Source organism: Anolis carolinensis, chromosome 2, assembly GCF_035594765.1.
Source record: "Anolis carolinensis isolate JA03-04 chromosome 2, rAnoCar3.1.pri, whole genome shotgun sequence".
In the NCBI taxonomy this organism is placed as follows: Eukaryota; Metazoa; Chordata; class Lepidosauria; order Squamata; family Dactyloidae; genus Anolis; species Anolis carolinensis.
In genome coordinates this window covers 294261385-294274046 of record NC_085842.1, presented here as the reverse complement: position 1 = coordinate 294274046, position 12662 = coordinate 294261385, and the positions used below count along the sequence as shown (strand labels likewise).

Below are 12662 nucleotides of genomic sequence, written 5' to 3'. Positions count from 1 at the left end.
TACCATACCCATCTATCCCACCACACTTACCTCGTTCTTTCCCTTAGACTCGAATTGTAACAAAACTCAATAAAAATTATATTTAAAAAAAAATGTTAATTTTTTTGCTGTGATTACCTTAAAATAAAATAAAACTGATTTTATGGTTTTGATATGCCATTTTGGGAATTATTACAATTGAAGAGTGTTATATAATACATACATGCATAGCTGGTTGACCACACTGAATTCAACTAGATCAGGCATGGGGAAACTTGGGCCCTCCAGGTGTTTTGGACTCCAACTAACAGCCTCAGGCCTCTTCATTTTTCCCCTCAGCCACTTAAGCCACTTCATTTAGATCTAGCAAAGTATAGATGAGAAGAGCCCTTGAACATATTATCTCTCCATAGCAATTGAAAATTGGACACTAGCAGAATAACATTTGATATTAAAATGTAAAACTCACCCTTTCTGCCTCCCCTCTCCTCTGACCCATCTTTCTTAGCCAGGAGAAAATTAGACTTTGTAGGTGACAACGATAACCAGTTTTAGCTTATTATTGTGATTCAAGTCCACAAAAGGGAAACACTTTTGAAACAAACAACTTAGGATCAGAAAAGAAAAGAATAGAAAGGATCCAAAGATGTATAAGTGAAATTAGTTATGCAGGACTTTCCTTCCTCCTTCCTATTTGTAGCCTTGTGTACCCATCGAAAAGGGATACCCCAGAACTAAGAGAACAATTTCCCCTACCCTGAATAAGTGCCTTCCATTCACACAAGATGTTTCCTGTATCCTAATCAACATCACCTATGTGATGTGTTATAGTATACACAAAACTCTTTGCTAAAAATTAACCAGAGCAGATGGTTAAAACCAGTATTTTTATAGATCTCTTTAAACATGAAAGGTTTTAATTGCACACACTTTGTTCACAATACACTGTAGCACAAATAACACTTTACACATTGGGGTGCCTATGTTTAAGTTGGACCATATGTTAACTGAGATTACTACTCTCCTCACCTAATTTTTAACAAATCAAATTGCTGAATAAAGCTGAATTATTATTTTTTCTCAGTTTTACTGCATAGATAACCAACAATAATTATAATTACCATATTTACTTATGACAAGCAGATTATTATAGAATCATTGAATTTTAGAGTTGGAAATGACCACAAAGGCTATCTGATTTAGCCCTATGCTACACTACTATATCACTCATGAAAAACTGCCATTAATTTCCTTTCCTCATTAGAACTCTTTGAAATTCTGCCTTCAGTATCTCTCTTTTACGAAACTCCCATCACAAGATCATACCCAGTATTTCCCTAGGTTTAAAGGTGTGTCTGACTATGTTTAGTTTCCGCTTTCTTCTGTATAAGCAACTCCGGAAGGACATGGTCACTCTCACTCAGGGATCTCTCCCATGCTACAGGTTCTTAAACAGGCTATCACTGTTGGCTAGAATCAGATCTAAAATAACTGATCCCTTGTTGCCTTTTCCACCCCTTGGACAAGGAAATTGCCTGCAAGAAAAGTGAAGAATTTGTTAGAACTTGTATTCTTATCAGAGTTTGACTTCCAACAAATGTAACGATCCTACTTTCTGAATATTTATCAAATGACATCATCAAAATCTTCTATCTGCTTTGGAGGTCTGTCATAGGTTTCTATAATGACATCACTGATGTTTCTTTTCCCCTTAATTTTTATCTAGATGCTCTCAGTCTGGCTTCCAGAATTGAAGTAATGGATTTCTTCATAGTTGTAAACATCCGTGACATCTAATACTATACCTCTTCCTTTCCTATTTGGTCTATTTCTCTGAAATAGATCATACCCTCCATTACTACATTCTAATCATGATACTCATCCTTCCACGTTTCATTTATGTCTATTTTGTATCATTGTTGCTTTATTGTGTTAAGAGAAAGTTCCACATATTCATTTTCTATCATCTGTGCATTAATGTAGAGACATCTAAAACCATGACCCATTCACCATTTATTTAAGCCGCGCACCCCCGGCTTCTTGTACTATTGACTCTACAACATCTGAACCTTTATCTCCAGCATTTGAACTCCTGACATGAAGAATACTGTCTTCCTCCTTCACATAACTCAATCCATATCCTCATGATAAGATCTGAAAGCCTATTATCAAAGACATTGTAAGATGCAATCTATCACTTTCTAGAAATCCATCTTCTTTAAGCTGCAGACCATGGTCTAGGAAGCCAGATCTTTCCCAGTGGCACCATTTGTGAAGCCAGTTGTTCATTCTCACGATTTCTTCCTTCTTGGGCTGTATCCTTCAGCTAGAAGGAGAGACAAAAAGATTATCAAGATCTTTTCTTGCCCAGAGCTCCATAATCCTATATGACATCCCGAAAGCCATGTCTGTAGTGGCACAAGTTCCCACATGGACCAAAAGGAAGGGGTACCAGTCAATGGGCTTAATGAGTCTTGTCAGCCTCTTTGTTATACCACAGATGTTTGTCTCAAGGAGACAGTCTACCTGTTAAATCATCCTGTAAGACCCATAAACCACTGCTTCTGTTCCCCACAGCAGGAAGCACCCTACCACCACATTTCTCCTCTGAATTGTCAGGGACATTACAAGTGCTGAAACTGCATGTTCCTTAAGGCCTAACACAGTTGTTGTTGTTGCTGTTCCTTGTCAGCACTGATAAGAGAGAGAGATTTTAATCATTTCTATTGCACCAGACTCAGAGAATAATCCCCTGTCCTTCTGTCTGTCACATTCCTCCAAATGCCTAGCTCCTGCATTTGGGAACTGCCCTTGCCTTATAAACATCCCTTGTATATTCCTTATCCATGACAGTCTGCTCTGCTCTGTCCAAGAAAACCTCATGCTCTTGAATTGTAGATACACGGGTCTCAAATTACTGGATCTTCTCTTCCAACAAGGCAATCAACTTGTTCTTGCTGCAGGTGTAGGTACCAATCCTCCAACAAGAACACAGACATCCCTCACCATCCATATTCAGTAGGCCTAGGTAGAGTTCTGAAACAGAACACCCTTTCAAAACTCCTCCACTAAACACACATACAAAATGCATGTTGGCCTTCCCTGTTAGCGGAGCTCCTATGCAGTATTTACTAATATACCCTCAGACTGCTATGATCAGGCACTGCTTGCCCTGTTTTAAGAAGTCTGCCTGCCTGAGTTAAATTTTATTTCTCTTGGACTAAGCCTCTGCAAACCATTTCTATAATATTGAGATGCCAACCAGTTTTAAATATCGAGATGCTGATAGTAGTAGCAATAAGAATAGCAAAACTATTTTATATATAGGGCTAGTTGCCAAGATAACTTTATTTAAGTTACATAAATCAAATAAGACACCTGTATTTTTTTAAAGCATTCTTGATCAGCGAATTATATTTTCTAGAGGTACAGGCAGAACATCCTAAAATGCATTCACTGAGAATATGCTTCAGGTGCAGCCTACACATATCAATGCAGATAGAAGCTACACTGAGTTCTGCGGAACATCCAGCCAGGTATATAGTCATAACTGCAATGATTCTGTTTCTAACATTTAATGCCACAAAATATTTTATTTACTTGTGTTTCACAGCAGAATAACATGTGGAATCAGAGCCGGTCCAACAATGAGGCGAATTAAGCGGTCGCTTCGGGCGCAAAACATATGCGGGCACAGTCGAGACTGCTTTTTCTGTTGATTTGTTGTAAAACATGATGTTTTGGTGCTTAATTTGTAAAATCTTAATGTAATTTGATGTTTAATAGGCTTTTCCTTAATCCCTCCTTATTATCCAACATTTTCGCTTATCCAACGCTTTTATTTTTCACTGATTGGTTTTAGGGGGGGGGCACCAAAATTCTGTTCGTCTACACTTGAAAAATACCTAGGGTCGACTCTGTGTGGAATATACCCCATAGCATTTCTAACTGAATCCTGAATCTGTCTTGGAAGCCTTTTTGTCTCTGCACTGGGCTTGCAAGCAACATGGATTTCCCTTCAATATAAATTCAGAGTGAGAAGACACATCTGTAGTGTGTTCATGAGTCTGTCATTCACATCAAATGTGGTTAATGTCCTAGCCACATGGATCATCTACAGCAGCCATCCTTAACAGAAGCCCTCCTTATGTGTGCATATGATTATTGTTATTGTTTATTTATTGCTGAATCCATGTATATGGTACTTTTCAAGTCAAATAACGAAAAATAGTGGGTTTTGCAAAAGGTGTACAATCTACAATATATGTGTTTAAACACACACGGAGAGAGAGAAAGGGAAAGAAGGAATAATAAAATATAAAACTATACAATACTATTATAAAACAAATTATCCAAAAAGTAAACAAAAATCAATATTTTATGAAGCAAACTGGCCATTCCAACAATGGAAGATTATAATTAAAACTAAAGTTTTAGAAAACAGGAAAGTTTCTAATTGAGATTTTAAAATAACGAAAAATGGAGTAGTCTACAAATGTTCAGGAAGGCAATTCAAAATGTATGGAACAGAGAGTAAAAAGACATAAAGCTGAGTCAAGGAAGGAGAAAGCTTTAGTTAGATGAGAAGCCTAGAGTTCATACAATGCATATTTTAATTAGGACAGTAAAAACAAATAAGCATTGACGAATAGGTAGGATGTACATTGTTTGGGACTTTGAGCACTTAAACAAAAAGCCTTTTACAGAATTCTGGAAGGAATGGGTGAGCAATGAAGAGGTATCAAAAGTGGGATAACATAAACAAAATGACAGGCCAAAAAGACAATCTTAGCAGCAGAATGTTGAATAGGAGCCGGGGGACTGAGATAATGGAATACCAGTCAAAAGATGATTACAATAATCAAGGTATGAACTAAGATTTAACAGAGGAAGCAAAAAGAAAAGGTCTGACTTGGGCAATGTTATAAAGAAAAAAATGACATGACTTTGCTACAGCTTCGATGTGAGGAACAAAGGACAAAGAAGAGTCAAAAGTAAAGCCAACATTATATGCTTCTTTCACAGGATAAATGGGAACATTGTTACTCGTAACAAAAAAACATGCTATAATGTGATGTTCACTATCAGAAGAAAGTTCACTGTCAGGAGAAATGCAGTTGGGTATCATCAGCATCAAGATGATATTGAAAACCAAACAAACTGATACTATGACCTGAAGATAGTGTATTAGAGAAAAGAAGAAAGAACTTAGAACAGAACCCTGTGGAACGCCAACCAAACATGGAAAAGAAGAAGATACATGAGCTCCATATACGACCAACCTAAGAGATGAGCTGAGAACTGAATCAAAACACCCTAGGGCATGAAATGCATTCAACAAATGAGCATGATCAACTGTATCAAAGGCTGCAAAGAGATCAAGGAGAATATGGACTGAATATAGGCCTTTTGACTTGGTCTGATGGAGACTAACTGTGATTTTGGTAAGAGTTTTCTTTGAGTGCAATGGGATCCATTACAGAAACCCAAGAAAGAAAACTGAGGCAACATTTTAAAAACCAAAGCACGTTTAAAAACTTTCGAGAAGAAAAGCAGTTGTGAAACAATCTGATTAGAAGGGGAAAATGGATTAAGTGAAGCCTTCTTAAGAATTGGATAGGCAGTAACATGTCTAAACAGAGAATAAGAGAAAGGCAAGGAAAAATACGGGAGAGGGAAAAGAGAACTATTTGGACTATTTCATCTCCTCCTGCTGCTGAATAATACCAGTTCCATTCATACCTGCCACCCCTTTCTTTCTCCCACTTGTCCTTGCCAGAAAACATAGGGTGTATCTACCAGTGGTTTCCAAACTTTGATCCTCAAGGTTCAGGGATTTCCAAGTTGCCTATTCTTGGTTTGCCCTGAGAACAACCCTCATGGGGGGCCATCCAGTTGAGATTGCCTGATTTTGCTGCCCACAGAGATATTCTTGCTGTTGCTTATCTGCTAGAAAGAGGGAACTATTCAGAGATCTGTGAGTTTGGATCATTACAACCTCATTATATATACCAAAAGAGATGTAGCATATAGCACTAGAAACATGTTTAATGCCCTCTAAATACACTGCTCAAAATAATAACCAGAAACGTATTAAAATTCATTTGAATCCTTTATATTAGAATACTGTCATCCTCTAAAACAAAAGGCCAAAAACAGCCTTTCATCTCTATTTATTATTCATCGACCATTTTCTCCATAGTCTCTCATCCGCTTCCTGTGGAGACTCTCTGCTTTGAACCTGACTGAAAGAAGTGAACTTGAAATGGACAAACAAGCAACATTTACCAAACTTGTTCTAACAGAAGTTAAATATGGGAGTGAGGGAAAGTATGGCATCATATATTTCAAAGTTGCCGTGCTACTTTGAAATATATATACATATACATCAGAGTCTGCTGTGGCTGAGTGAATATATTAATTTTTGTAAGAAACAACCATGCGCTGATCAATGGTTCGACAACTGAGCAATACAAAATGGACAAAGTGATATTTTATCTTCAGCTATTGCTGTATGAAGGTATTCAAGCAGCATGCATTACTTTTACAAAACTCTCCACTAAACCAGTTGTGAAAGTTGCGAATTTCCAACCATTTACAAGCCTCCTCACAGCATTATATGGAAAATAGAATTAGCCGTGCTCCAGACAGCCTGATTAACAGTTCCATAAACTAGCCAAAATTAGGGCTCACACCCCCTTGCAACCTCCTTAGGGGTCCCGACCCCCAGGTTGAGAAACGCTGGTTTACAATGTTCAGATTTTGAAAGGATGACAGTTATAACCTTATCACACTAGAGTTTGGATCCACTTTAAATCTACTTTAGAGAGGGGCCTTGTAGCTCAGTCAGACAGGTCCTGGGCCTCACTAAACTACAAACCCCAGAATTCTGCAAGAAGCAGAAACCGGATTTGAAGTAGACCCATGCTCTGGTGTGGTGAGGCAGATATGAAAAGTCAGTTGAGGCTTGAGTCAGCCTGAAGTCAGTGTTGAGCCTTGAGTCAGCTTGAGTATATAAGTGCAGAGGCAGCGTTAGGCTTGAGACTTGTGTTTTCTTAGGAAACAAACTTTTATAAAGACAGCTGTACAATAATTAGCAATATTGATATACCAGGAATGGGCAAGCTTGAGCCCTCCAGGTGTTTTGGACTCCAACTCCCACCATTCCTAACAGCCTTAGGCTTCTTCCTTTTCCCCCTCAGCCGCTTAAGCGGCTGAGGGGGAAAAGGAAAAGGCCTGAGGCTGTTAGGAATGGTGGGAGTTGGAGTCCAAAACACCTGGAGGGCCCAAGCCTGCCCATGCCTCCTCAGACGTTGGTATTTGGTGTAGTGCTCGCGCGGTCGGGGAAATACGGTAGGCGCGAGGCGAGGCAAAACGGCAGAACGCTCCTCTTACCGTACTTCCGCGCCGACGGCCACGCCCCCCTCTGCCTGCCTGTCTTTTGTTAAGCCCCGCCTCTCCTTCTCAATGACTTTCCTCCGGCGCTTTGACAGCTACGGTGACCGCGGGTTGAACGTACGCGGAGAAAGCCACGCCCATCAAGCGGCACGTTCCATTCCCTAAAAGGAGCCACAGAGGGAGCCGACAAGCCACGCCCACTCCTCCTCTCCCTCTCCCCGGTCCAGCGCGTGAGGAGGATTCGTAGACTTCTGGGTACGTCAATCAAAGAAAGGAAGAGGGGTGTGTGTGCGGAAGGCCACGCCCCTTTCCCCGAAATGGGCCCCGCCTCCCTCCCTCCTTCCTCCGCCGAACACAAGGCCGCGGGGCCTGTTCTATTTATGTTCGTGCCCTTTCTCATGCTGTTTTGCATAACCCCGCCCCTTTCTTCCGTCTCCTTCCGCGGGTTGGGCGGATGGGCCCCGCCCCCTTTGCCCTTATATGGCGAAGAGTAGGGGCGTGGCCTCCTCGTGCCGGTGCCGTTTATAGAGCGGAGGCACTTCCGCTGTGGGCTTAGAAGCGGCGCGACCATGGCGGAGCGCGGACAGCTCCCTCCGGCCGCCAAGCGCCTCTGCTGCAGACCGGGCTACGGGGCCGGGTGCAGGCCCGGACAGCGGGCGGGGAGCGTCGGCGGCATTCAGCTCAGCGACGGCTTGAGCGGCGGCGCCCTGTGCGTGGCGGGACCGTCCTCCTCGTCCTCCGCCGCCTCCGCTTCTGTCCCCGTGGCTTTCCCCCCGGCCCTGGCCGCCGCCTACGCCGCCGCGTTGGGGGTCCTCCCGCTGGGCAAGACGCAGAGCCCGGAGTCGCTGCTGGACATCGCGGCGCGGCGGGTGGCCGAGAAGTGGCCCTTCCAGCGCGTGGAGGAGCGCTTCGAGCGCATCCCGGAGCCCGTCCAGCGCCGCATCGTGTACTGGTCCTTCCCCCGCAGCGAGAGGGAGATCTGCATGTACTCCTCCTTCAACGCCGCCGTCAACGCCGCCACCGAGGACGCCGCCAACGCCTCCGCCAACGCCTCCGCCGCCAACGCCTCCGCCAGCGCCGCCTCCCCCAACGTGGGCTCCGCGTCCGGAAACAGTGGCGGCGGCGGCAACAACAATAACAACGGAGGCGGCAGCAACAACAATAACAACGGGCCCGGAGGAGCCGCCGACGCCGCCTCGGGCGACGAGAGCCGCTTGCCCTTCCGCAGGGGCATCGCCTTGCTCGACGGCGGCTGCGTGGACAACGTCCTGCAAGTCGGTGAGTCGGCTGGGAAGCCGCCGGGCCCTCGGGATCCGCAGGGGGTTTGGTTCCATACCGTGGATACCACAGGCTGTGGGGCCCAAGTCCCGTTACCATGCTATGCACTAAAAAAGGTGGCCCTTGTGCAAGGTGGACTGCCTAAATTGCAATATTTAATAACTCCTTTATATTGTTCTTATTTTATTATTACTTCAGTGTCAGGAATGACTTGAGAAACTCCAAGTCGCTTCTGGTGTAAGAGAATTGGCCCGCTGCAAGGATGTTCTATTATTATATTATATTATTTATTTATTTATCATGCTATTTATTTATTTATTATTATATTATACTATGTTATTATACCATTTATTATGTTATATCATATTTATAGTACTGTATTTATTAGGTTATTACTTTATTATAGCATTACATTTATTTATTGTATTTTATTATGTTATAATATTTATTTTTATTTATTATGTTATTTACTTATTGTATTATATTTACTGTATTATCTTAATAAATATAACAATATGAACACCTGTATAATATAGTAACAGCTAATACCTCCCAACAAAGGATTTCCCCCAGGCAGGAAGCAGCCAGGCCTTGAAGCTGCAAGGCCACTCTGTGCTAATCAAGCTGATTAATTGCAACATTCACACTTGCCTCCCACAGACTAGAGTTCTTTCTCCCACCTGGGACCTTCCACAGATACATAAACCTCCCTTGCCTAGTTTCCAATATTTCCAATATTTGCCTCACAGTCTCTGAGGATGCCCGCCACAGATGTGGGCGAAATGTCAGGAGAGAATGCTTCTGGAACATGGCCATACAGCCCGGACAGCTCACAGCAACCCTTTTATTATATTAATTACTAATTATGTTATTTTTTATTATATGTATTATGTTAATTAATTTATAATATTATTCCCACCCTAGTATCATATGCAGTATGTAAAGGAAATGTACACTATGTGTGAAAAATCAAGTAAAGGGCATCCCTACGGTATGCCTAGAGTTTGCCCATACTTGTTCTAAATCACATGTCAAAAATCAAATCTCATAAGCAGCATCCAAAGTGTCATATGCCATATACATAGGAAATAAAAGTACACTATGCGTGGAAAAAATCCAGGTCTTGTAAAGGGCTCTCTACAATGGGTTCATATATACAGTATGTATCGGAAATAAACGTACAATGCACCTGAAAAAACAAATCCTCCATTATATCCCTTTGTACCTTATTTTAAAAAAAACACAACCTTCGCCCTGGGTAATCCCAGAACACTCTAATCCTTCCCCAGTATCCCTCCTATCATAAATCCAAGAGATAGTCCTACTGTGTCGTGTGTCCCCCCCCCCCCCCCTTGCTTCTTTATGATCAAAATACGCTCAGTGCTGACAGGAGTCTCTCTTTTACTCCTCCTCCTTTTAGGAGAGTGTGAATGGAAGTGAATCAGCATCGGGAGCCCCCAGGGAAAGGGGTTGGGAGGGGGGAGAACAGAGCAGCACTATCGCTTGGATTTGCCAGGAGAGAACTGGAGTCTCCAAACAAAGACATTTCTAGGACAGCAGCCCTTGAGCGGTGGCAGTGGTGGCGGGTGCAATCGACCATTGGCTGAATGCAGACTTTCTGGGTGCTCTTAGGTCTAGGCTACATTGCCCCCGCTGCCCTCCTTGGCTTTATTATCAGTGGCTTTGGGGGGGGGGAGGTCATTGGGTCATAAAACTGTCAGATTACCCAGGCAACTGGGGCTGAACGGAGGACAGTCTGGGGGGAAGGGTGAGCGCTGGAGGGGCTGTGTGTGGAAGGCAGAGTCAGCCTCTGAGACTGCCAAATACCTTTAAGATGAAGCAGGTTTCTCTGCCCTTTCACGGAAACAGTGAAAGGGGGCAAAGAACTGATTCTCTCTGAAATCATGCTTTGTCTCCTGTTTATGCAGCTCCTCATTATTGGGAGGGAGGGAGGGAGGGAGGGGGAAGCAGCTCCTATCCTTTTAACTCTCCTTTTAAATCAAAGGATTCTGAACCATGGCTCCCACTCAACCTTCTGCCCTTTCATGGTGGGGAAGGTTTATTCAGTGATGGCTGCCTGGTTTCCCCTTTTCTTGTGTCTGGCTTTGGAGTCAAGTCTTCTGGCAGATGAGCAGTTATTTCCCTTTGAAAACTTCCTCCTCAGGGTGAGGTTCTCTCTGTGGAGCTGGAACAGCATTTTTGTTGCGTTTTCAAGAGGGCTGTATTTTGGCAGGACATCTCTCAGTAGCCGGCTGGAAATTCCCTTTGGAGGAAAGCCTGGCACCGTCTCATTTTCATGTTTGTTTGTGTGTGTGCATGCTTTTTGGATTATTGTTTGTGTGTGCGTGCGCACAAATGTGCTCTCCCTGAAAGAGGGGAGCCAAACAAAAGGACTTCTTTCATTGCTTTTCATGGCAAACAAAATAGCAGAGCTCTGACAAAAGGGGAGAGTGATCTGGAGATTTTAAAGCTACACAATTCAGTTTATCCTCTATTCACATTTGCTCAGCTTTCTCCCTGAAATTCAAATGCCAGGCCATGGTTTTTTGTGGCATACTGTTCCTCTTTCTCCATTCTTGTCCAACTGCCAGCATTTGAGCAATTTTTATGTCACCCACAAAGCTGAGCATCATGGCTCCCCCTTCATATCTAGTGTTAGGTTTTCTTGGCATTTGAAGATGGGGGTATAGCTAGCTTTTAGATGTGAATGTGGTAATGCCTTTGCCATCTCTAGCCGTGTGGAGAAGGGGGGGGGGTCTGCATTGCTCTTTCTGCTCCTCCTCTCCCCCCTTTTTTTTAAAGTCAAAGCCAGCTTGAATCAAAATGGAATTGCAAGACAGACTTCATTCTCATCATGGTGCCTCCCCTGGTTTGCCTACAAATCATTTAGCTTTGGGCACTCCTCTAAGTTGTAATTAACATTCCAGAAGACTTCTGGATCTGCCCCTTAAGCAGCGATTTGAGGCATCTCTGCTACGTGATGGCACCACCAGAACTAAACCTCTTCCAATTTGGCTGGCATTGCCAAGGGCTTTTCATAGTCTCTCCTCCTTTTGCCTCTGCTTGACTCCACTTGCAAAGGATGAGGAATGACAGGAGTGCACATAGGGAGGGTTTCTTGGCTGATTACATTTAAGCTAGGAATTCACTGTGAAAATAAAGCCAAAGGGTGATAAATAAAAGATGCAATCTTCTCTAGGAGACAGACACTCAGCATGGGCTTAGCTTTGCTTGCTTTCAGCACTTAAAAGAGGCCTCATTGAGAAGTCCTGAAAAGGAGAGAGGGGAATGGTACTTGTGCAGGGGAGCGGCATTGGGTAGTGTTGACAAAGGTCATTGTGAACAGGAAAATGTGTGTAAATAGAGCCCATCTCTGCTGCATCTTCTGGAACATTTGAAATACCATGTGCAGTCAGTGCTACACACTGGAAGCATACTTCCATTTCTTCCTTACACTATCCCTTTGGAAAATCTCCAGGCTATTAATGTATGGAAACTTTGCATTTCACAGTCATACTAAAATGGGACTTTATGTGGGGTGTGGTGAGAGGGGGGCATAACAGATGCTAAAGTTTTCCAAATCACAAACATTTTCCAATAGCAAATGTTGGGCTCATAGAGCTTTGTAAAGGTTATAGGTAGAATGAAAACTGCAAATAGACATGCTTCTCAGATAGATAGAACATTGGGAACGGTTCTAATATTGCTGAACCAGACTTCTATCACTGAGTATTTTTATCACTGGATTTTATCACAGAATTTGCATGCAAAATATATGGTTTGTATATCTTGACGCTACAGTTCTTTGCCTGTTGGAGATTATGTTTCCAGAATCATGTACAGTATATTGCTCTACATGTCTTTTAAAAAAGGCATATTGCCTTTGTTAAAACAGCTGGGCATTTAATATCTAAAAACTTACTGAAATCATAGGTTATGATAAAACATAGTTTGTAGTTATTAAAAAGATCATTATGTCTAAAAATCTCAATTATGGTTATCACCTG

At 42.6% G+C, this 12662-nt stretch overlaps 1 protein-coding gene across 1 annotated transcript in view; it reads left to right on the top strand.

Moving 5' to 3' along the window:
* The first annotated feature begins 7922 nt into the window (after positions 1 to 7922).
* Positions 7923 to 12662, top strand: part of zswim6 (zinc finger SWIM-type containing 6) — a 106184-nt gene continuing 101444 nt past the window's right edge. Inside the window, exon 1 of the mRNA XM_008102861.3 lies at positions 7923 to 8655. Within this exon, the coding sequence (XP_008101068.2) occupies positions 7947 to 8655 (709 nt within the window). The 5' untranslated portion in view covers positions 7923 to 7946. The remainder of the gene's footprint in view (positions 8656 to 12662) is intronic.